The sequence below is a fragment of the Girardinichthys multiradiatus genome, chromosome 3, assembly GCF_021462225.1.
Source record: "Girardinichthys multiradiatus isolate DD_20200921_A chromosome 3, DD_fGirMul_XY1, whole genome shotgun sequence".
Taxonomy (NCBI): domain Eukaryota; kingdom Metazoa; phylum Chordata; class Actinopteri; order Cyprinodontiformes; family Goodeidae; genus Girardinichthys; species Girardinichthys multiradiatus.
In genome coordinates this window covers 29,618,245-29,643,822 of record NC_061796.1, presented here as the reverse complement: position 1 = coordinate 29,643,822, position 25,578 = coordinate 29,618,245, and the positions used below count along the sequence as shown (strand labels likewise).

The 25,578-nt window shown below is 41.9% G+C and overlaps 2 protein-coding genes across 9 annotated transcripts; both read left to right on the top strand.

The window, feature by feature from the left end:
- Positions 1-152: 152 nt before the first annotated feature.
- mboat7 (membrane bound O-acyltransferase domain containing 7) lies at positions 153-11,101 on the top strand. 7 transcript variants are annotated; one of them, XM_047361234.1, is made up of 10 exons: positions 197-297; positions 1,468-1,610; positions 4,233-4,312; positions 4,835-4,964; positions 5,371-5,497; positions 5,595-5,751; positions 6,138-6,333; positions 6,631-6,783; positions 7,180-7,356; positions 9,321-11,101. In XM_047361234.1, the coding sequence occupies exons 3-10, from the start codon at positions 4,237-4,239 to the stop codon at positions 9,730-9,732; spliced, it is 1,428 nt and encodes a 475-aa protein (XP_047217190.1). In that variant the 5' UTR covers positions 197-297; positions 1,468-1,610; positions 4,233-4,236; the 3' UTR covers positions 9,733-11,101. The 7 variants fall into 7 exon arrangements, with proteins under 7 accessions (XP_047217187.1, XP_047217185.1, XP_047217192.1 ...); XM_047361235.1 differs by having other exon boundaries at positions 4,230-4,312; XM_047361231.1 differs by lacking the exon at positions 1,468-1,610 and having other exon boundaries at positions 153-297; positions 4,230-4,312.
- A 1,123-nt stretch (positions 11,102-12,224) lies between these two features.
- Positions 12,225-25,521, top strand: tmc4 (transmembrane channel-like 4). 2 transcript variants are annotated; one of them, XM_047361494.1, is made up of 16 exons: positions 12,225-12,358; positions 12,501-12,684; positions 13,346-13,494; positions 13,582-13,731; positions 14,203-14,288; positions 15,025-15,170; positions 15,317-15,464; positions 16,220-16,378; positions 16,457-16,617; positions 21,793-21,943; positions 22,846-22,943; positions 23,049-23,232; positions 23,316-23,446; positions 23,627-23,782; positions 24,712-24,790; positions 24,921-25,521. In XM_047361494.1, exons 1-16 carry the CDS (start codon positions 12,328-12,330, stop codon positions 25,005-25,007), a joined length of 2,100 nt encoding a protein of 699 aa, XP_047217450.1. In that variant the 5' UTR covers positions 12,225-12,327; the 3' UTR covers positions 25,008-25,521. The 2 variants fall into 2 exon arrangements, 1 of the variants encoding a protein (XP_047217450.1); XR_007037697.1 differs by lacking the exon at positions 24,921-25,521 and having other exon boundaries at positions 23,316-23,390; positions 24,712-24,789.
- Positions 25,522-25,578: the final 57 nt, after the last annotated feature.

The following is a 25,578-nucleotide window of genomic DNA, read 5'->3' as shown; positions in this document are numbered from 1 at the left end:
TTAATTTTATGTAAATATTGAAGGTAATTTGACCACTAATATTTAAAAGAATAAAACTGCCAAGCTGAAGGAGTGAAAAATATTTACATCACGGCAGAGACGCTGCAAGAACTGAGGGTATTTGGTACAGGCTGAACCCCTGTAGTCAGAATGGTTCAGTCGAGCTCTAACGACTTACCCTTAACCCGGAAGCAAACTCTTCCAGCCGGGGAGGCGTGAATGAACAAGGAGAAGGGACGTTTTTAATGAAAAGTGTAAGAAACTGGAGAAAGCACCAGTATATACCGCTTTATGAACGTAAGTACATAGATTTTACAGTTATGACTGTCTACAGCATTTATAGCAATTAGAAAGCTAATAATTTAACCCCAACTGCTAAACGATACAAAGCTTTGACTGCTTTCGGACAGAAAAGGTTGAGGAAAAGTGGGCTTTACAATAACCAGGCTTCAGCTTCAGGCTTCGTCTCGGTATAATTTTAAAGTCAAATAAAATGTTAATTTGACAACGTTGCAGTAGCTTGCTGCACGCATGCGTATTTTAAAATACTCGTTTGACATGTTGCCTGGCAGCAACTATCAACTGTTATCATTTAAGATGACATTTAGTGAATATTGTGGTTAAAGATGTCTCGTATTTGGGAAAGTTTTAGCCTCACTTTGCTATAACTTGTGAAATACATGACGGTAATTGGTATGTGTTGCCACATCTCTGGCAAAGGAAGTATAAGTTGACGCAGGCGCTTTTTAACCTGTTTTAAGAGCAGTAAAACCAACATGCGTGAGCACATGTTAAAGCTGACAACATTCCTCAAGCTCAGCGTGTTTCAACGTGTTAAAACTCAACGTGTTTAGATTAAATCAGTAATGAATGAGTCAGTAGCTTACTGCTATTATTACTAAAAATTACGCTGACGACTTCGATTATTATTTCTTTGGAATTACATAATGTCCCCACCCCACCAGATGTGATCATTAAGGGCAGATGGAGTTTATTCAGTTGACCAAATATCTTATTGATATGCAGAAAGTGAATGGATGACACTGAAAATATAGTATCCTACCAAATATCGAGTCCAATCAATCTTTTGCAATTGTGAAAGTATTGCACAAACTAATTTTGAGATTTCATATATTGTGCAGCTCTATTTTGAAGGCATCAAAGTGCAAAATCTATGTATACACTTTTTTAAGATTGAGCATAGCTAATTTTTCAGTTATCTGATTTACCCTACCTCATCTAAGGAGTAAAATGATTCATCAGGGTTTGGACACCAAATAGGAAGCTTTATTAATAACAATTAGTAAAAGCTAAAAAATAATCTTATAGTTCTAAGTAGGGGTGCACCGATTGATCGGCTGGCTGATCGATCAGCTCCGATTTCCTTAATTTTCAGTGAATGGTGATCTGCCAATACTTGCGTGTGAAACTGATCTTATCCATCGATCCTAATCTACTTCCGCAAAGGTCTGAGAATCACCCACTGTCCCTTCGTGCTCTTTCATGAGAGGGCCGACTGAAAGACCCACACACCAGGTCACGTGTGCGGATCACAACTGCTGGAAATTGGAACACTGAGGGTCAGTTATAAAGAAAATCGGTATCGGCAGGTAAGGCTTTTTAAAGATCGTAATCTGCGACCGGCCAAAAAACTGCAATTGGTGCACCCTAGCTCTAATATATATACATATATATTTTTTAAAATAAATAGTCAACTAATGAGCAACAATCTGCATTTGGAAATATTTCAGCACCTTAATTTCAGTGCAACAAAGATGGCACTGCTTGTTATCTGCGGTTTACTGTGACATACAGAGCTTGTTTCCCTAACCATCTCAGCCTAAACAAAACTCAAAAGTTGAAAACACTGAAAAGAACCACTATTGTGTTTACCTGCAGCAATTAGCAAAGAGCCAGCTATACTGTATCAGTTGACATTGTGTTCCTGTTGCAAAGACACATGATTTCTTCCAGTTCCCTTAGATGCATGGATGAAAAAGCTTAATACAGTACAGCAGTTTGACACGTATAAAATCAAGTTTTTTACAGCTATATAGTATATTGAATCACTACTCTTTGTATCAGTATAAATTGTAAAGAACTTGTTGCATGCAATATTAGGTGGGCCATGCCATTTCTGCTCTGCATGCCAATATATTTAGCTCGTTAAATTGGCTTTAATTGACTTCATACAATCTCCAGAAATTAGTTTTTAAGTAGCATAAATGCACCAACAAAGTGGTTTATAATTCAATTCAAAAATACTTTATTAATCCCAAAGGGAAATTAAATGTTGTTGTAGCTCATATTATGAAGGTTTCCTCAAAGAGTCGATGTAGAAGCTGATGGCTGTGGGCAGGAAGGATCTCCTGTAGCGCTCCGTCTTACAGCAGATCTGAAGAAGCCTCTGACTGAAGACACTCTGTTGTTGTAGGACAGTCTCATGAAGAGGATGCTCAGGGTTCTTCATAATGTTCTTCATTTTATGAAGAATCCGTCTTTCCACAATGATCTCCAGAGGTTCCAGAGGAGTCCACAGAACAGAACCAGCCTTTTTTATCAGCTTGTTGAGTTTTTGTTAAGTCCCTGGCTCTGATGCTGCTTCCCCAGCAGATGATGGCAGAAGAGATCACACTCTCCACAACAGACTTATAGAAGATCTGCAGCATCTTGCTGCAAACACCAAAGGACCTAAGCTTCCTCAAGAAGTACAGTCTGCTCTGTCCCTTCTTGTAGATGGCTTCACTGTTGCATCTCCACTCCAGTCTGTTGTCCAGGTGAACACCGAGGTATTTATACTCCTCCACCACCTCCACTTCTTCTCCCATGATAGAAATAGTTTTTGACTTATTCCTGTTTCTCTTAAAATCTACAATCATCTCCTTTGTTTTAGTCACGTTCAAAATGAGATGATTGTTTCCACACCATGCCACAAAGCGGTCCACCACCTTCCTGTACTCAGCTTCTTGTCCATCTCTGATCCACCCCACGACTGCAGAATCATCCGAGTATTTCTGCAGATGACAGGAGTCTGTCTTGTACTGGAAGTCTGAGGTGTACAGAGTGAAAAGGAATGGTGAGAGTACAGTCCCCTGTGGTGCTCCTGTGCTGCTGACTACCTGGTTAGACTCACAACCCTTCAGTCTCACAAACTGTGGTCTGTTTGTCAGGTAGTCTTTGATCCAGGAGATTGTTGAGGCCTCCACCTGAGTCTTCTGGAGTTTCTGACAAAGCAAATCAAATCAAAAATATGCCAAAATCTTGGTTTATCTCCCTCGTGGCTTTACAAATTTTAAAAAAACCGAGGATCTGTAGCAGTTGTTCTGTATAAAAGAGTTAGGAGGCATAAAGATTTCTTCATATAAGGACCTAATGTGAAACATTTCACTGTTGTATGGGTGTGAAAATAGCCTGACAATGCATGACAAATTTAGTGAGGACAGGGATGTCCACCAGTGCAACATGGAAGGCATGTGCTGCACTACAAGACTGTTTTATAATATTTTGAGGCAAAAAAAAAAAAAACCTTAAAAGTTAAATGTCACCACTAGTGGTTTATCCAATAAACAGATAAAACCTCCAAATTAAATAATATATTATTGTTCAAATGAGGAAAAATAAAATATTTCTCTGTATATATTATCAATCTCACATTTTCCAATCAGTTAACTGAGTTAATATCACTGTGCTCTTTTTTGTTCACGTATGTTTTTTACTAATTGTTGCTGTGGTTGATAAAGGACAAGCAACATGATTCTCTGTCTATTGTGCTTAAGAACACGTGCACAATCTTGAAATATATTTAAGTCCTAACCACCTTAGAAATACTTCACTGGTTTCCACCATGGTTGGAGAAAACCTCTTACAATGTCTGTCTCTAAAAGGTTGAAAGAGGAGAAAAAAGTTAAGGACTAAAATGCACGTTTTAATTTGAAGATAAAAGTGAACCATATAAATGTAGTTAAATGCTCATAAGAGCAAATAATCTCTCTTACTTTGCAAAAGGGCTAAATCTACGTTGACCTGTTTATTCTTACTTACAAAAATAAATTGGATTTATTCATAACACTTTGCATATTGTGTGGATTATCTTTAACCATAGGAGATACTACAATTAGTCATTTCCCTGGTCTAAGACCTGTTGCATGTTGTCCCATATGTGAGCAGTTTTGCACATTTAAAGTTAAACTGAGTTCAACAGCATTAAACTGACCTGTGTTCCCCGTCAGCAGCAAGATGTCTCCCGATGAGCTGGTGTATCTGGGCGTCCTTGCCGCCTCCATCCCTGTTGGGTTCCTCTTTCGTTACCTCAGTGAGTATTCTGCATAACTTCCACTACAAGGGCAATATAAATGTTGATGTTAAAACAATATTAGACTATTCGTTTTCTTTGGTACGTGTTTGGGCACTGGTTTGGGCTCATCAGCTTAATTTTAACTTGACCTTTTCTAATGATCTGACTTTATAAACATACATTTTTAGGGTTGTACTAAGCTTTCAGTTATGCTTTTATCACTCCTGTCTGTTGAATTGCTTTTGAACATCTGTGGTGTTGGTTTTGTCTGAAATACACCAACAATCCTCTCTGTTTTTCTGTGGGTAACAAACATCTGTTAATCACAAGAACAGATCTGCTAATTGTTGATGTGTGAGATAAAGGGTTCACAGGAAGTATCTCAATAGCAGGTGCTGTTACTTTTTACTGTTTTTAAAATGTGTGATGTATATCTACCACAGTTGCAGTCGACTTGCTCTGACGCCATTATCTACATTTAAAATGCTTTGGCAGGTGTTTTTTTTCACCTATAAAACTATATATTTTCTGTATCTTCAGGTTCGTCTGTGAAGCAGGCAGCAGCTCTTTTTCTGGGCCTGTTCATCACCATTGCCTTGTGTAACATCCACACTCTGCACTCCCTGGTGACGGTGATAGGGACATGGATTATCATCAAGAGCAGCTGGCGGTGAGTGTGCACCGTCTTTGCGTTTTTAAGATGCAAGTACGAAAGTCGTTATCATCATTAGCCTGCAGCTTGAAGTGATCAGTTGTCTGCCAGTGTACTTCTTAACTGTTCCTCTTTAGCTGGTGAGTTTGTGAAATGTTATAAAATAAGCTCAGAACCTGAAGGCAGTCTGATTTGCATCTTAGGATGTTATCAAACTCACTCAAATCTTTACATCTGCCCCTTCTTCCTGTTTATAAAACATCAACTTTCAAGACACAATGTTCACTGGCTGGCTAATGTTTCCCACCAACCTACAGATGCCATTATAAAGAGATCTCCTGTATGTGGTTATAATGTTATGTCTGACTTGTATAATTGCCAACATTAATTTTGTGGACACATTACACTTGCTTGTGCTCATTAGACATGCCCCGGCATTGAGTCTCAGCTGGACCTTTCTCTACCTCCTCTTTTTCCGACTGGTCACCTGGTTTGATCTCCCCCAGCCAACACCCTTTGCCAACGCCATCCAGCTAATCCTCACTCTTAAGGTATAAAAGCTCATGAACACACAGTAACGTCTTTGCCACAGAGGAGTCTGTTTGTAAACCTAAAAAGCCGCCAGTTTGACATTTGTCTTCCTCTCAGATGGTCAGTCTTGCCAACGAGGTGCACAGCTTCCACATAGAGAAGAAAAGAGATGTGAGCTCCTTTGCTAAGTCTCCAGTCATTGGTGGTCTGACTCAAGAGCCCTCTCTCGTTGAAATTCTGTCCTATAGTTACTGTTATGTTGGTATAATGACCGGTAAGTCAACAGAAATGTCCTCTCTGAATAAACTTGCTTATGTCTGCTTATATATTTAACAGCAAAATCCACAGTTTTTGTGTGTGCTGATGTTGCAATCGATGTTCATTCTCTTTTGCATGATTTATAACTGATGTCTCTCTCTGTCTCACTTTCTGCCACTTGTCCAACATTGTGAGTCCATATGATTTAATATTATTTCTCGGTACTTGTAGTTTTCACATATATCTCTGGTGTCTTTGTTTTCCCACCCCTCTTTCCTCCTCTTTTGCTCCACCATGTTCTCCGCTCTTGTCTTTTGCATTATCATAATTGCCTGTTGTATTGATCCCTCTCTTCTCACCGCTGTGTTTTCTCCTTTGTCTCATAACTCCGTCTCCCTAAAGGCCCGTTCTTCCGCTTCCAAACATACATGGACTGGCTGAAGCAGCCGAGCCCGCTGGCTCTGCCCAGGTGGGAGCCTTGTCTGCAGCGCTTGAAGATGGTCCCAGTTTTTGGGGCTCTGTTTCTGGCCGTCAACCACTATTTTCCACTTTCCTACGTCCGCACAGACGGGTTCCTTGATGAAAACATTTTCTTTAGGTATTTGTTCTACAATGGTGTCTTCCCAAGACATAATTTCTCTGTGAAGTTTTGTTTTATCATTGTAAAAACAATCTAATGTTCCTAAATAAGGATTACAAATAATCCTAAATTAAGATATTTGTACAGCTGAAGGGTTTTATATACTGTACATCGTAGCAACAGAGGGTGAGTCTGGCTGCTATTTTCCATAGTAAACGATGTTGTCGTCAAAAGAAAAAGGATTTTCTTTGTTTCAGCTGTGGACATAACGAGGAAATGAATAATCCACTTCTTTGTCTTTCTCTGTATCTCCAGGTTGTTCTACATGGTCGCAGTGTTTTTTGTGTTCAGGATGCGTTTCTATGCGGCGTGGTGCGGAGCTGAAGCTGGCTGCATCAGTGCGGGTCTCGGCTGCTATCCAGAAAAGGCGCTTTCAAAACCTGGAGGAGGACCCACTGTGAACTACAGGTCATTCTCTCATGATTCTGTCAATAATGGCTGCATTATTTTCACTGTTTATGTCTGCGCTTTGCTAATGTATTCAGACCCCTCCAATATTTTCCTTATTTTATCACGTTACAACCACAAACTTCAATGTATTTCATTTAGATTTTATGTGACTGACCAACAAAGAGTAGTGCAAAATAGTGAAGTGGAAGGAAAATATTTAGTTTTCTAAAATTTTTTCCTGACAGGTAAAAATCTAAAGAGGTGTGGCATGGATATATATTCATGCCAGTTGACGCTGACATATCTAAATAAAATCTACGCAACCAGTTGTCTTCAGATGTCTCCTGTTTAGTAAACAGAGACGTTGTGTTCTAAAAATCTTTTTTTTTTTTTTTTTCCTTCCTTTGTGAACAGTCCTGATCCCACCTCTGAAGAGAAATATGACTTCAAAACCATCCAGAACATAGACTGTTACAACACGGACTTCTGTGTGAAGGTCCGGCACGGCATGCGTTACTGGAACATGACCGTGCAGTGGTGGCTGCATCACTACATCTACCCAAATGCCCCCTTTAAGTCCTACGCACTCAGGTAGGACTTCTTGTGTTGCAGCAATAGCTGTATTTGTTGTATGATTTGAGTCTTAAAGGCTGAAACTGTACAGCACATGCAATTCTTACAGTTTGAAATATCATTTTTCTCATTTTCACTCAGTGACATTTAAAATAAGAGTTTAAAAGAAAGTGACAGCTAGTAGAACAGTTACTTCTTATTCTATTTATATCTAATTCTGTTAGTGTTTTTTTTCTCTAACTATAAGTTTGTTTCAAATGAAGATTTTAATGAAAAAAACAATCTTAAATACACTAAACAAAAATATCAACGCCCCAAGTAAAATATTGTTGCCATGTGAAGTTAACAGCTGTAAATGAGTCTTTGCTGACATTTTATTGTACAAAAGTAATATTTCTCTTGATTTGCGTATAATTTTCAATCCAACTTGCTGTCAGTGAGCAGAACTCAGTGAGTTGTTTTTTACTCAGTGCATGGGTGGGGCATGTCCAGTGGGTAATCAAACATAATGAGCAATACCTGGACAATCCTTGGACTGGGGACAATAGAAGGCCACCTCAAAATGTCAAGTTTTGTCACTAGTCATAATGCCTCAAATGTCGCAAGTTATGCGGGAGTGTGCCATTGGCATGTTGGATGCAGGGATGTCCACCAGAGCAGTAGCTGCACGGCTCAATGTCCATTATCGGACCATAGGCCGTTTAAGAGTTTGTTTGCAACAGACTGGGACTACTGCAAATCGACCTCATCCTCGTTGGCTATTTGTGACCACTCCATCACAAAATCGCCACATCTGACTTGTCCATCTGCGGGATCGGCTAAGACCAGCGACACACACAGCTGATGAGACTATTGGTCTGCACAACAGACACATCACACCTCAGACTGTCCGTAACCGCCTACGAGAAGCCAACTTGCATGCTCGGCGCCCTAACCGTGGTCTGGGTCTCACTGCTGTCCGGCGTAGGAACCGACTCGCATGGGCGATTGCACATGTCCAATGGCCCTTGGCACGCTGGAGAAGAGCGATGTTCACAGATGAATCCAGGTTCCAGTTGTATCATGCAGATGGAAGACAGCGTGTCTGGCGACATGTGGGTGAACAGTTTGCAGATGCAAATGTTATGCCCAGGGTTGCCCATGGACGTGGTGGCATTATGGTGTGGTCAGGCATCACATACGGGCCAAGGACACCATTGTACTTCATTGAAGGGAACATTAATGCACAAAGATATCGGGACGAGATTCTCACCCCATTTGTTGTGCCGTTTGTGCGCCAGCATGACATCACCTTTCAACATGACAATGCCCGACCTCATGTTGCCCGCATCTGCATAGAATTCTTTCAAACAGAGGACATTGAAGTTCTGGACTGGCCTGCATATTCGCCAGACATGTCCCCAACAGAGCATCTTAGGGATGTTCTGGATAGGCGTGTCCGGGACGGTGTTCCAGTTCAAGGCAATGCGGGTCAGCTCCGTGTGGCACGCCAGGAGGAATGGAATAATATTCCGCAGGCCACCATAGACAATCTGATCAACTCCATGCGAAGAAGATGTGTTGCTCTGAGAGACGCAGCTGGTGGATACAAAAGATACTGAAAAATCAAATTCCTTAACCTAACCCCTATCATATTCAAAGGATTGTCAGTCTGCTACAAATGGCCATACCACGATGTTTTCAACGCCGATATGAAGATCAGGAATTACTGAAAATATATTTTGAATTTCTCTATATATTGCGTAACCCAAATGTTAATAACACTCTTATATTTGACATGGGGCATTTAAATTTTTGTTCATTGTATATAAAAAAACATTTCAGAGAAGAAAAATGTTTTCTAAAACATTATGGTAAACATTAGGCAAAAACAAGGTTGTGTATTTTGGGGGATTTGTTTTGTCACATCTGAAAGACATAAAACATTTTTTGCGACCTGTCTTTGGACTTCAGTTCTTCTTTATTTTCCCTGTCCTCCTCAGAGCTGGATGGACCATGCTCATCAGCGCCTACTGGCACGGGTTACATGCAGGTTACTACCTCTCCTTCCTCACCATCCCCCTGTGCATCGCGGCCGAGTCTGTCATGGAGTCTGCTGTCAGAGCCAAACTCGGTCCCAGTGGACAAAATGCCTTCGACTGGATCCACTGGTTCCTGAAGATGAGGGCCTACGACTACATGTGCATGGGCTTTGTGCTGCTAAAGGCCTCCGACACCATCAACTACTGGGCGTCTATCTACTTCACCATGCATGTCATTGCTGTCGGCTGCATAATAGTGGGCAGGGTCTTGAGGGGGGGGAGGAGAGAAGGGAGGAAGGGGGAGAAGGGGCCGACAGGTGAAGGGGGAAAGACTGAAAACCCGGAAGAGAAAACTGGACAGAAAACAGAGTGAATGGAGGAACAGAAAGTGACTGGTTTTAGCCTCTTAGAGATCCTTCAAGAGTCCCGTTTTTACCAACAAACATGGCATTGGTCCAAGACAATTTCTTCTTAAAAAACTCTATTTTATTAAAATTGTCATTTGTGAAATCCCGTTAAGAAATTACTCTTAAAGCTGTTTTTGCTTCTGTAGATTTACAGAAGATCCAGTGAATAATGGGAGAGTGAATGTTGCTTTTATTTCGTTGTATGTTTCTGTGGTGGAGGAAGTTATTTTACTGCTCTAGTACTGAGTTGGTCGTGGATTGTTAAACATGACATTCAAATGTCTTTTAATCATCTAAATAGTTAAAGGAAGAATGCTAGAGGTTTATTTGGTATTCAAGAAGTATAACAAATTATAATTGGACGTATTCTTGTCAAGTTTAGCACTTAAAGCAACTCATCACTTTAGTACAGTATCTTGATGGGAGCTCAGCTGTTTTAAGTTTGTGTTCAAGTTGGCTTTCAGCTGAAAAAAGGAACTGATAGTCCAGATGTTTCTCTACCTAATTGCATTAAGCAAGTGTTAAATATAAACATTTCTGCTCTTTTAACTTCTTTTGTGATCCTGTGAATTTAAAAGGTTTGTACAGTTGGATCTTCTCTCTTCACTCTTCTCCTAATGTTAGCATTTCAGATGAAATGACGGACATATCCACTGTCAGCTCTGCATCCGTGTTGCATCCGGTCTTTAGTGTGCCATGTGCTGAAGTCCATTTACTGCCACAATATCTGCACTGCCGCCATGCACCATTCATGGTTGCGACCAAACATTTAAAAGGTTGTTAGTTTCCTCGTTGTTCAATTATGCTGCCAAAGTTGTATATAAAACACTGTTAGGGCTGGGCAATACCCTCAAAATCTAAAGTGATTTATGTTTTCCAACAGGAGCAGTTTTATGAAAGCAAAACTGTAATTACTCTCATTTTAAAAATAGGCCAAAGTTCACAAATAAACTATGACGTATCCCCAAGCCCTAAATACATTTGATAATATACTGTTGAGGAATGTTTTGAATGTTGCAGACCTAAACTGTGTAATCATTTCATCATATGTCTGTTTTATATGATGATCACTGCAGGTTGTTTGAGGTTTTCTCTTCCACAACTCTTCTTGTTCACCATGGTCTGTTTACAACTGGGATCATTTGAATTGCAAACTGTGTCGAGTCATGTTGTCTATTTAAAACCCACACAGAAACTGTTTGTTTTCAGAGTGATCGTATTACACTTTGGGTGTATAAAAACTGGTTATTTATTTCTTCTCCTCTGTATTTGTGTTTTAAACAGCTCATCCTGCTTGGAAACAGCATTATATATAAAATCTGCCTTTTCTCTCCAGCCTTGTTTCCATATCTTTCTAAATGTCACCTCCTCTGATCGTCTGTGAAAATGGATTTACTTTTAGTAACTTTATATGCTGGTAGAAGAAGAACCAGTAATCAGAAAAGGACGCCCCTGGTGGGTCTAAATCTTCCCTTTCCCCCAGTGGCTTTTCCTCGATCCATGAATTGCATCCTCTGCACTTTCCATCTATCCCTCCCCAAGGATCCTCGCTGCGATCTCTGGGGTGGACGCTTGTTTGGCCCATCTTGGCTCTGGGAGCTGTCTGGCCCTTTGCTGGGCCGGGTCTGGTGTCGCTGGCTTGGTGTAGCTTTGGCGCTGTCAGGGCTCCTCACAGCTCTACTCTCAACCAATAGAGAACATTTTTCCTTTCTCCAAAGGTGCATGAACTAATGCCCATGTATGCTCAAACATTGGTGACAATACGTACAGTATGCATGCATGAACCACCTGTTTATTCATATGAGCACGTGTGTCGTGCCCGTTTACATGCTTTGTTTATAGCTAATTTGCAAATGTTAAACTGTTGGGATACCAGGGGGCACAAAAGGATAAGACAGAAAGGAGTGAGGGATAGTGGGAGAACAGAGCAAGAACCAACCACTGAGCCAACATACTGAATACCTGATAATAGGTTGAAGATCAGTAACCTAATAAACCAAATAAAAAACAGAAAAGATGCAACTATGGCAACAATAATGAAGCAGCCTAAATGCCCAACAGGAGAGGTTAAAAAAAAGAAGACGGGAACAGTTAAACATTAGTGAACATAACCACACCGGCCTACTTACATCACAGGGCTTGCTTTCTTTTAGCCAGCACCACTCTGTTCAGTTTGCACATATTTTAAGACCTTTAACTGGAATATGCTGTTTAATGACTTCTCCTTATTGTCCACAGTTATGCTTTACAAAAATGTTGGATTTCTGGTGCAGTTTAGACATTTCTTCCATATAATCCATGTAACCTATTTATATTACTGTTGCATATCATCCCCTGGTTGGTTGTTAGGTTATACAAAATCCAAACCAATGATAGCTTTTCAACCATCTTGGGAATAATGGGTGAACCATACAAGGAAGTCCCTGTGTGGCCATTTCAATGAGGAGTAAAGTCCATACCGGGAGAAAACAGGGAAGTGTTTTCATAGCTAACACTTCCCCTTGGAAAACTGCTTCACATATTTGTTTTCCACTGAAGTTGTGATAAAGTCAACCAGAAGAATGACCAGCGGGCAGCAAAGACAAGGCTCAGGTAAGGTGTGCAGTTATACTGAATATTTGTTTATGTAAACAGACAAATGCTCAACTGAATGACAATCTGGGTGATGTAACTGATGATTTGGAACCAAATCAGTACATGAAGCCCCTATTGTTTTGTATTCAAACACTGGCAGGAAATGGCTACCTTACTGACCAGGAGTCACTCAGATTACGCCAGGTTTCCTCCCGAATGTCCGGTCCAATCTACCATGATGTGAACCGGAGCACAAGCTCTGCTGAGGATGACATGGGCGGTTCTGAGCTGAACCGAGAGATCAGGAGCAACCCTTGGCACATGGCTCAGAAAAGAACTAAATGGTATAAAAACTACTTCAGAACTTTGAATGGTCAACCGGCCAACAGAGGCCTATAATAACCATAAATTGGTGAGGTCATACGAGTGCCTTATTGGTGCCTTGCATGTATTCATAACACTTAAACCTTCCTACATATAGGTACTTTATAAAAGCGCTGAAGTTTGTTGATTTATAGGATATTATGCGATACAACTAGCTTTGTACTTCTACGGAGTAAACATTTTGCCCATCTGCTGTAAATTAGGTTAAGCTTAATCAGACTGGATAGAAAGTGCATTATTTTTCATGTCTTGCCACAGATTCTCAATTGGATTTAAGTCTGAACTTTGACTAGGTCATTCTAACACATGAAAACACTTTGATCTTAACCATTTCATTGTAGCTTTTATGTTTAGAGTTGTTAGCTTCATCCATTTCCCAATCAACTGTGATCAGCTTTCCTGTCCCTTCTAAAGACAACCATTCCCACGGCACGATGCTACCACCATCATGTTTCATAATGGAAATAGTGTGTTCAGAGGGTTGTGGGGTGTTAGTTTCCATCCACATATAAATGTTTTAATGTATTTTCACCTGTATAAAATTCAGCTAGATTTTCTTTAAAACATTTTATATTAATAGAAAACTAAATGAACTTGGTCTTGGATTTTTATCATTTTCAGGCTGGAGCAACAAAAGCAGGTTCCTGCTCAGTTCAGTGGAGGGTCCTGGAAACACAAAAGGACCAAATATGTGCATCAATTCAAAAGCAATGTCAGAGAGCTTCTTTACTTTTTGTCACTGTGGGGAAAATCCTTGCAAAAGATCGGAGGTAGGCGTCTAATTTATGTTTGCAAATGGGCCTAAATGGAAAAAGCTCAGGCCGACAGGTCAAACTTTAGTCTCTGTTACTCCACAGGGAACTTTGGAGGTGGCGTCCAGTCTTACTTCTTCTTCCTCCGATTCTTGGTGGTTCTTAATTTTGTCTCCTTCCTGCTGATTGGTGGATTCGTCCTCATCCCCAGCATCGTGTTCAGATCAGTGGGGACCAATCTGGCCAGAAACACAGGTGATGTTTGGTCAGCAACGTTTTCTTCTGTTCTCACACACAGGTTTCAGTGGCATGTTATCTTTCTTGATACCACCCTTACTTCCTGTGTTCTCATGTCAAGTGGTTTCTTTTTATAAAATAGGAAGCAGTTCTAACAGTTTAATTAGACAGTTTGCAAGCAACAGCCACACAGAGCGGAGGTGGGTGTAGAGGTAGATAAATAAAGCTACAATGATAACATTATAACACATCTGTAAGCATTAGCCAAATATATTGTTTAAATATCAAACCTGGTGAATGAGCTGGATGTCAAGACATTATTAGTCATATTATCTCCTGTGTTTTCCTTGTATGTCGCTTTCTGTTATTTTTATCTGTTCCTGAATCATGGCCTTTATGATCAGAGAAGACCAATAAAACTTTCAGTAACTCAGTCACACTGATGTTATATTCAGAGATATTTAAGCTTGTGATTACTGAATTTTTCAGGTGAAGAGGAATGTTTGAAGTATAATCCTAATCCTGAAGGCTTGGTGGTCTTTTATGAGTTCTTTCTTCATTTGCTCTCAGGAACGGTAAGAAACTATAACAAAACCCTACAAATAAACTGACTTGCAGACTGATAAGTTTGTTTTAAACTAATACTTCTTGTATTTCAGATGGTTATTGTTTTCTCCATTACGCAACAGTTTTAGACAATACAAACTAATCCTGCAGCTTCTCAGAGATGTGGTGTTGTGAAAAAGTATTCACCCCCCCCCAACATATTTCTTCTATTTTAGCTATTTTCTCACTATAGTGTTTCAGATTATTAAACCAACTTTATGACTAGACAAAGTATCCCAAGTAAATACAAAATGCTAGTTTTTTAAATAATGATTTCATTTATTAAAGTCAAACTAGCCCTATGTGGAAAAGTAATTACCCCCTAAACCTATTAACCGATCATGCCAACCATGATGGTGACAACTGTTGAGGGATTTTCAGCCACTCTTCTTTGCAGGGTGGCTTTCATTTGAGTTATTTGAGTTTATAAGCATGAGGGGCCTGTTGAAGATCACGCCACAGCATCTCAGACTTTGACTAGGCCCCTCCAAAACCCTCATTATGTTAATCTACTGAGGTCTGACTTAGAATTTGAAAGCCCCAGGCCTAGTCAAAGCCCAGATTGAGAGACTGTGAGTTGACTTGAAACAAGCTGTACATGCAAGAAACCTCTCAAACATCTCACAGTACAGGCTGTTGTAGCTTCTATAGTTTTAATGTGTTAATCTCTCTACATGACTGTTCTTTCATCTAATCAATATGCAGGGATTTATGGAATATTCATACATGTTTTATGGCTACTACAACAACACCATGGTGGAGGACAGAAGCTTTTCCTACAACATCCCCCTTGCCTATCTGTTTACTGCTGTCTTCTACTTCGCCTTTTGTCTCATATGCATCATAGTGCGGTCAGTTCCATTCCAAATCCTTATTAGATTTACTACTGGAAAATAAATATGTATCTGTTTGTTGTTAGGATGTACATTTGAAAGCCTGAATGCAGAGTTGAGTCATACTGACTTGTTCTCTTCTCTGACTCGCTGCTCAAACGCAGAATGGGCAAAGTAGCTCGAGTTGCAGTGACAACCGGGGGCAGTGATGTGAGCAACTACAGCAAGATTGTCTTCACTGGGTGGGACTATGGCTGCCTGGGAAGCAAAGCCACCAATCTAAAACAGAGGAACATCTACTACCGGCTGCAGGTCAGGAGAGAGCTCGCTTGGTTAATATGTAGCCATTAAGGGCATAAGGAACACAGGGATTGTGGAGACGTTCAAGTTTTTTTCTCTCACTCGCTCATGTTCAAACATTTTGCCACGCAGGCCAAAATCGTAGGGATGAAAATACTGACAAGCCACAAAAATGGGAATTTTCTTCTTTATTTAAAACGCTAAATTAATTTTATGTTATTTTTCTTTTAACCTGCTCAATGCCAAACTAAACATGCAAGATTTGGAATACAAAAAAAATGGTCTTTCAGGTTTGCATTACTAAAAGAAAAGCTTACAATTTCCTAAATTTAGGGGTCAGTTGTTTATTATTGTCTTGGTCTAGAAAAATTGTGAGTCTATTCAGAGCAACAACTATGGGATATGGGTCACTTTTCCTTCAAACACTCTTGGTGAATTTAGCCAAGTCTGCTTTTGAGCCACTAAATGTTTGTGGTTTTAGTTTCTAGAACCACAAACATTTAGTGGCTAAAAGTAGACAATTATTTGTGCTATACCTCACATTTTCCAGGTTTAGAAAATGTTAATTTGTCTGCATCATTTTGAGAAAATGCCTTACATCGCTGAAAACATTGTCTTAGAAAATGTGCATCAACTGATTGTGCCAGCAGGCCACATCTGTGTCCTTGAATTGTTCTGCACAAAATGACTCAGAAGGCCGCAAACGGCCCACAGAACGCACTTTGGATACCTGTCTTTAAACTGACCTGTCTTTCTGTCTCTACCAGGTGGATCTGGAGGAGGAGCGCCTACAGATGCATGCAGCTTCCCTCAGTTTGTGCAACAAAGTAACTTTATATTCTCTGCGTGTTTTGATGTTTCTTGTGGCAGTCGGGCTCCTCGTGGCAACCTTCTTTGCCATCTTTTATGCAACTATATTCAGCCAGGTAAATTATGTAAAACTAGCATCATGGTGCTGATTGGTAAAAGTGAAAGCTTATCATTTGTTTCTAATTTCTGTCCAGGAGCAAAACAGCAAGGCGGAAGGGATCCTGGCATTGTTTTATGAGTATCTGCCATCCATCGTCATCACCGCAGGGAACTTCTTGGTGCCTCTGCTGTGCGACCAATTAGCTTTAATAGAAAAATACTCTCCCAGTGCTACTGTAGTACTGGCACTGTTAAGGTTTGTAGTGTTTTTTCATTTCTCTGTGAAACTGTGTACTTCCAATCAGTCACAGTTTTAGTCTTTCATCTGTGCCTTTACATTTTTCAAGAAACAGCAAAAAACAAAATCAAATCTGTGTTTTATCTGAGGATGACAGACTTCTTAAAAACTGTTTTCCACTTTTTATTCAATTTAACCTTACGTACAGCATATGATCACTTCCTCCAATCTGGAAAATGCTTCCCTGCTGCTAAAGTTTGTTATAACGTTGACAACGTTTTGCTTGTTTTAACATGTACTCTTAAGACAATGCAAATGTCTGCAGAACAGTTATACCAGGGGTGTCCAAACTGTGGTCTGGGGGCTAATTGCAGCCCTTTGAAAAATTTTGTGCATCCCATAACCACTAATGGTACAAATTGTGCCTGCCAGCACAGGTGGTTGGTACAGATGGATACTTATGCTAACTTTTAAGAGTGAGAATTTCACTGAGAAATTAAAATATTCTTATAATGGAAACTTAGATACAACATAAAGTATTTGGTTTGTATTTAACCAATGTTTTTGGTTTCATTTAATTTCATTCTAAATTGGACCACTAAAATCCAGTGACTTTTACTTAAAAGTAGATTTTGGCTCATTTATCAATCCATCAAACTCGGCTAAATACAGTAAGCGTATTTGAAGAAAGAGAAATCCAAATCCTGTTTTTGGTTGCTGAGAATAAAAAAAAAAAATTATAGACCAAGAAAACGGAAGACGATCAAAGGAAATTGCGTGCCTTTCATGTTTAGTTATTGTTGAGCAGATAAAAATAAAAAATGTCTACTAATACAATTATTAATATTATTTTTAATCTTCTACTTTTTGTGGTCTGCAGTTACTTGACAATTTCATCCATGTGGCAAAGGGTTCGGACACCATTGGCTTCTACTGCAATGAAGACAAACTTTACATACACTCGACATGGGCTTGAATTCACTGGTTGCTTTCAACCATTCTTCTTCCTGGGTGACATTGTCATTACTGCTTTGTGAAAGCAAGAATTGTGTGTGCAAGTTTGAACTCATTTTGTTTTTTCTCTAATCCACAAAGTGTCAGAATTATACACACAGGTTCAAATATATTCCTACATTTGGCTTAATCTTTTAGTAAGAGGTGCTGAAGGTTCTGTAAGGTTCTTGAGCAGCTAAATGCCTTTTTTGTAGACAAATGAGACCAAGAGTGAGGCTTTCATATACTTTACCACCTGTCAAGCATGGTGGTGGCAGTATTATGCTGGCAGTTGCTCTGCTGCCAGGGATACTAGTGCATGGCACCAAGTGGGTGCAATAATGATGGAGGACACGATTAGGTGCTCCAATAGAAAAATAATCCCATACATGTCAAAATTAGTTTTGAAAGGGATAAAGTTAATTTTAGGATTAACCAGAATTAAGCCAGGGACGTGTTTAATGCTACAAAAACTGTGTTCACAAAAGTTCGTTCGTTCGTCGTCTTCCGCTTATCCAGGACCAGGTTGCGGGGGCAGCAGACTCAGCAGAGACGCCCAGACGTCCCTCTCTCCAGACACCTCCTCCAGTTCCTCCAGAGGGAGCCCAAGGCGTTCCCAGGCCAGCCGAGAGACATAGTCCCTCCAGCGTGTCCTGGGCCGTCCCCTGGGCCTCCTCCCGGTGGGACGTGCCTGGAACACCTCCCGAGGAAGGCGTCCAGGAGGCATCCGGTATAGATGCCCGAGCCACCTCAACTGGCTCCTCTCGAAGTGGAGGAGCAGCGGCTCTACTCCGAGCCCCTCCCGGATGGCCGAGCTCCTCACCCTATCTCTAAGGGAGTGCTCGGCCACCCTACGGAGGAAGCTCATTTCAGCCGCTTGTATCTGTGATCTCGTTCTTTCGGTCATGACCCAAGTTCATGGCCATAGGTGAGGGTAGGAACGTAGACCGACCAGTAAATTGAGAGCTTTGCTTTTCGGCTCAGCTCTCTCTTCACCACAACGGACCGGCACAGCGCCCCCATTACTGTGGCAGCCGCACCGATCCGTCTGTCGATCTCCCGCTCCATTCTTCCCTCACTCGTGAACAAGACCCCGAGATACTTAAACTCCTCCACTTGAGGCAGGAACTTCCCTCCAACCTGAAGAGGACAAGCCACCCTTTTCCGGTCGAGTACCATGGCCTCGGACTTGGAGGAGCTGATCCTCATCCCAGCCGCTTCACACTCGGCTGCGAACCGCCACAGCGCATGCTGTAGGTCTTGGCTAGAGGGGGCCAGCAGGACCACGTCATCTGCAAAAAGAAGAGACGAAATCCACTGGTCCCCAAACCAGACCCCCTCTGGCCCTTGGCTGCGTCTAGAAATCCTGTCCATAAAAGTTATGAACAGGACCGGCGACAAAGGGCAGCCCTGCCGGAGTCCAACATGCACTGGGAACAGGTCCGACTTAGTGCTGGCAATGCGGACCAAACTCCTGCTCCGCTCGTACAGGGACCGGATGGCCCCTAATAAAGGGCCCCCGATTCCATACTCCCGGAGCACAGGGCATCACGAGGGACACAGTCGAATGCCTTCTCCAGGTCCACAAAACACATGTGAACCGGTTGGGCAAACTCCCATGAACCCTCGAGCACCCTGTAGAGGGTATAGAGCTGGTCCAGTGTTCCACGGCTGGGACGAAAACCACACTGTTCCTCCTGAAGCCGAGGTTCGACTATCGGTCGGACTCTCCTCTCCAATACCCTGGCGTAGGCCTTACCAGGGAGGCTGAGGAGTGTGATCCCCCTGTAGTTGGAACACACCCTCCAGTCCCCCTTCTTATAAAGGGGGACCACCACCCCAGTCTGCCAGTCCAGAGGCACTGTCCCCGACCGCCACGCAATGTTGAAGAGGCGTGTCAACCATGACAGCACTACAACATCCAGAGACTTGAGGTACTCAGGGCGGATCTCATCCACCCCCGAAGCCTTGCCACCGCGGAGCTTTTTAACCACCTCGGTGACTTCAGCCCGGGTGATGAAATAGTCCAACCCCGAGTCCCCAGCCTCTGTTTCCACCACGGAATGCGTGATGGCAGGATTGAGGAGATCTTCGAAGTACTCCTTCCACCGCCCAATAATGTCCTCAGTCGAGGTCAGCAGTCCCCTGCCCCCACTATAAACAGTGTTGGCAAAGCACTGCTTCCCCCTCCTGAGGCGCCGGACGGTTTGCCAGAATCGCTTCAAGGCCAACCGGTAGTCCTTCTCCATGGCCTCACCAAACTCTTCCCAGGCCCGAGTTTTTGCCTCTGCCACAGCCCGGGCCGCAGCACGCTTGGCCTCACGGTACCCGTCAGCCGCCTCAGGAGTCCTACAAGCCAACCACAGTCGAGAGGACTCCTTCTTCAGCTTAACAGCATCCCTTACTGCCAGTGTCCACCACCGGGTTCTGGGATTGCCGCCACAACAGGCACCGCAGACCTTACGGCCGCAGCTATGGGCAGCAGCATCGACAATAGATGCGGAGAACATGGTCCACTCGGACTCTATGTCTCCAACATCCCCCGGGATCTGGGTGAAGCTCTCCCGGAGGTGGGAGTTGAATACATCCCTGGCCGAGGGCTCCGCCAGGCATTCCCAGCAGACCCTCACTATGCGCTTGGGCCTGCCAAGTCTGTCTGGCTTTCTCCTCCTCCAGCGGATCCAACTCACCACCAGGTGATGATCAGTGGACAGCTCAGCCCCTCTCTTCACCTGAGTGTCCAAAACATGTGGCCGAAGGTCTGATGATACGACAACAAAGTCGATCATCGACCTCCTGCCAGGGTGTCCTGGTGCCAAGTGCACTGATGGACACCCTTATGTTTGAACATGGTGTTCGTTATGGACAATCCGTGACTAGCACAGAAGTCCAATAACAAAACACCACTCGGATTCAGATCGGGGAGGCCATTCCTCCCGATCACGCCTCTCCAGGTGTCACTGTCGTTCCCCACGTGGGCGTTGAAGTACCCCAGCAGAATAATGGAGTCCCCGGGAGGGGCACTATCCAGCACCCCCGACAGGGACGCCAAGAAGGCCGGGTACTCTGCACTACCACTTGGCCCGTAGGCTGAAATGATAGTCAGAGACCTCTCCCCAACCCGAAGGCGCAGGGATACGACCCTCTCATCCACTGGGGTAAACCCCAACACAAGACGGCTGAGCTGGGGGGCAACAAGCAAACCCACACCAGCCTGCCGCCTCTCCCCGTGGGCCACTCCAGAGTAGAAGAGAGTCCAACCCCTCTCAAGGAGATGGGTTCCAGAGCCCACGCTATGCGTGGAGGCGAGCCCGACTATTTCTAGTCGATATCTCTCGACCTCCCGCACAAGCTCAGGCTCCTTCCCCCCCAGCGAGGTGACATTCCACGTACCTAGAGCCAGCCTAAGCATCCGGGGATCGGGCCGCTGAGGTTTCCACCTTTGTCCGCCACCCAATCCTCTTTGCACCGGTCCCTCACGGTTCCCCCTGCAGGTGGTGGGCCCACTGGGGGATGGCCTCGCGTCTCTCGTTCGGGCTTGGCCCGGCCGGGTCCCGCGAGGAGCAACCCGGCCACCAGGCGCTCTCCGACGAGTCCCGACCCCAGGCCTGGCTCCAGGGTGGGACCCCGGCTCCGCCGTACCGGGCGACGACACGTGCCTCGATATTTTGTTCTTCATGAGGGGTTCTTGAACCATTCTTTGTCTGACCCATCACCTAGAGCCTGTTTGCCATGGGAGACCCTACCAGGGGCATTTAGGCCCCAGACAACATAGCCTCTAGGATCATTTGAGCACTCAAACCCCTCCACCACGTTAAGGTGACGGTTCAAGGAGGGGTGTTCACAAAAGTTGTTTATCCAAATATTAGCTGGGGTTTATATATACATATAAACCTGTGTGGATAATTTTAACCCCTGATTACAGAAGACATTCATTCTGAAAACTGGGCCGTTTATGCCCCCTGATGCTGAGTAGCTCCAGCTACCCATCTTCCATCCATAACTCCTACCTCCCAACCAGGGCCATCCTCAGGGTAGATTTCTACACAGTTTTGCCTTGTTTGATCCTGGATGCTGAAGTGAGAACACAGGAAAGAAAAACTACCCTGGTTCCTCAAAAGGTTCCAGGAAATACCAGTTTTATAAATATAATTATGAATCTGTGTTATGATCTTGTCCACATCTCCTTATTTTTTCCAGGGCAGTGATCTTGCGTCTCGTCAGTCTAGCCATCCTTCTCTACACTCTGTGGGGTCAGATCACCTGCCATGGAAACACATACTATAGAAACATAACCGAGAGTAACACGACCGACTGTGATCTGTGTCAATACAACCACAGTGCTTACCCGGTAATTACTCTTTCTAAACAGACCTTTCCATATAATGCTCCAAAGAGGTCTGCTCTTGTATTTTTCCCCTCTTTGGGACTGCTTTGTTTTCAGATGCTTAGGATATCTGTTTTCAGGTCTTTTTTCGGTCATAATATTTAGTATTAGTAGAAATATTGCCAGGTTGTCTCAGGTTCCCCAGAAACAAAAAGTAAGAAATGTTGCATCCAACCAAGTAAATAAATACGTGGTTGCAAATTGCCTACTCCTCCCCTCCTACTTCATTACTTCCCATGTACCTGAATAGTGTATCAGTTTATTTTTCTTTGTGGAGAAGTATTACATAAGAAGTAAAGCAGCCTTTTTCTCACTATTTGACATTAAATCAGTCTAATTTTTTCATGTTTTTGGCTTTGGCTTGTGTCTTGAGATGTTGCTTCAATATTTCCACATAATGTTCTTTCCCTCCATCTATTTTGTGAAGTGCACCAGTCCCTCTTGTAGCAAAACATGGTGGTACCATCTGTGTACCTCACAGTTAGGGTGCTGTTCTCTCCCAGCTTCCTGCTTTTTGTTTAAAATGTAACAATAATCATTATAGTCAAACATGTCAACTGTTGTTTCATCAGACCACAGGGCCTGTCTCCAAAAACAAATGTTTTTTATCCCTGAGTGAATTTGTAAACTAATTTATTATTTTATGTTGGTCTTGGAATAATGGCTTCTTCCACACTGAGTGGCCTTTTATTTTTTGATATCGAGGGGAGCTGGAAAAGGTGGAGAGTCTTTACACTCTGACCTGGATCTGTTTCACAGCTCCTGCAGGAACAGGGTTCTGAGCATTGTGAGAAACTCCTCACACCCTCTCTGTGAACTTTTTGAACTATTGCCACCTCTCTCTTCTTGTTTGTCCCATGACATAGTGCTGGGAAACAAATGTGGGACAGGAGATGTACAAGCTGACGCTGTTCGACCTCCTCGTGAACATCGCTATCCTTGTGCTGGTTGAATTTCCACGCAGGTCTGAATCATTACATAAAGACTCACATTCAAGTAAAAGGATTGTGGATGTTCTCTGACATTTTAATGACATCGTGTTCATATGTGGTGTTTTTGTTTGTTTTAGGATGGTGGTTGACAACTGTTCCTGTAAATTGTCTCAGTGGGTGGGTCGCCAGGAGTTTGGGGTTCCCTCCAACGTGCTCGGGCTTGTTTATGGTCAGACTGTAGTCTGGACAGGAGCTCTCTTTTGCCCTCTGCTGCCACTCATAAACACAGTCAAGTTTGTCATCATCTTTTACTGCAAGAAGGTGAATCTGTAGCTTTAACAGAGTCAGCATCTTACACAGTGCTTTATAGTTTTGTCCCTAATCCTTGTCCCTTCCATCCACAGATCACACTTTTCAACAACTGCCGCCCAGCGATGAGGACATTTCGGTCCACCACCTCCACCTTCTTTTTTCTGGCGGTACTACTGTTTGGCTGGATCCTAGCCTTGGTTGTCATGATTTATAGTGTAGCTGTGTGAGTGCTGATTTCTGCACCTTTATCTTTAAGGTTATAACATTTCTGGTAGTTCTTTCAAAGTCAAAAAAGAAAACAGCAGGTTTACTCATGGTGCAATCATTGCAGTTTTGGCATTTATCGGTGGTTGTATTTTGATGTTGCATTATTAAGGATGATTGTTTCTGCCTCTTCAAACAGGATCCATCCATCTCAAGCTTGTGGGCCTTTCCGCGTCTTCCCCAACATGTGGCAGATTGTTCCAAACTCGTTCTACAGTCTGTCTAGAGTAACACAAGATTTTCTCTTTTTTATTGGCTCGCAAGCTTTTTCTATACCTCTTTTTGCCTTGTCATGGTAAGTCTGATTTGGCATCTGATTAAAATGCTGACATTGACTGGACAGGTGCATGTCAATCAAAGATTCAATTGATTACACATGTCTGATGTTTCATGTCTGATGATTTTGTTGAGTATGACTTACAGCTTATCAAAATGCAAAATTTAGTATCTTGGAGAGTTCGATTATTACAGAAGACAAACACAAATATATATATTTAAGACAGAAGTGTTATGTTGTGGCCTAAACAATCATGGTGAAGACTGGTGAGTTGAGAGTGTTCTAGTAGGCCCTCACCGACACCCTCCATAAGGAGGGGAAGCCACAAAAGGTAATTGCTGGAGAAGATAGCCATTTACACAGTACTGAATCCAAGCAATGGAAAGTTCAGTGGAAAGGAAAACTGTGGTAGAAAAGGGTACAGAGCTTAGGATTGTGAGGCAAAATCTATTCAAGAATTTAAGGGGGATTCTCAAGATGTGGACCTGAAGGCCGCTATCATACAACATGGGTTTCCTGAACACCCAGGCTGATTGCCTCCATGCCACGCTGCATTGATGCAGTAATTCATGAGAAAGAAACCCTGACAAAGTACTGAGTGCATATAATGTACAGTACATGGACTTTTTTTTAGTAGTTGGACATTTTTGTATAAAATCCCTTTTTCATGTCTTAGTTTATATTCTAAAAACTGGAGTTTGGCTTTTCATTAGCTGTAAGCCATGATAATCAAAATTAACAGAAATAAGCAGTTAAAATATATCACTTTGTGTGTAATGAACCTATATAATAGATGAGATTAACATTTTAAACTGAATTCTTGACATAAATGATCTTTTTTTTTTTTATATTTTGATTTATTGAGATGCACATGTATTTCAGCTTCCTGCATATTACAGATTTTTTCTAAGGTCCATGTCTAACTGTGTCTGTTTCCTCTTCTCCAGTGTGGTTATGTGCTATGTCATAGCTTTAGCCTCTATCTATGGAAAATCTGTTACAATGCTGAGAACTCAGCTTAAATTGGTATGTTTTTATTTATTTATAACCAAGTGTGAAACAATTCATTAAAATTTGACAATCTGTATGCTATCCTTAACAGTTCCAAATATTCTCATGTATCCAGGTTAACCAATGCAATATCTCTGATTTACAGGCAGCACAAGACAAGCAGTTCTTGGTAAAGCAGATCAAGAAGATGAAACACCTCACACCACAGAACAATGAAGGAGAACAAGACTAGACTCAATCTGTAAACCATGTTTTGTGTTTAACACAGATAATCTATCTATCTATCTATCTATCTATCTATCTATCTATCTATCTATCTATCTATCTATCTATCTATCTATCTATCTATCTATCTATCTATCTATCTATCTATCTATCTATCTATCTATCTATCACTCTCTCTCTCTCTGTCTGTCTGTCTGTCTGTCTTGTTAGTCTCTCTTTATCTTTGCCATGTATTTATTAAACAAATGCATTTTAATTCCTTTTTAGAAACTATTTACCTTTAGCTTTCCTTTTACATTTTCCATACCATTTGCTAATAATACACTTTGAAATAAAAAAAAGGTATTTTATTTAAAGAAACTGTTAAAAATATAGACAAAATGCAAAGGAAGAGAGGCACACAAATCAAAACAAAAAAATATATAAATTAACATGTCTAAAATGTTTGCTTGACATATTAATGAATTGTGATATTAAACTATGTTGAACAACAGCTAAAAAATAAACTCATTAAACAAAAATTGCGTGAATAATTGTTTTTTACTTCTATTTGTTAATATTTCCTGACAAGTATTTTA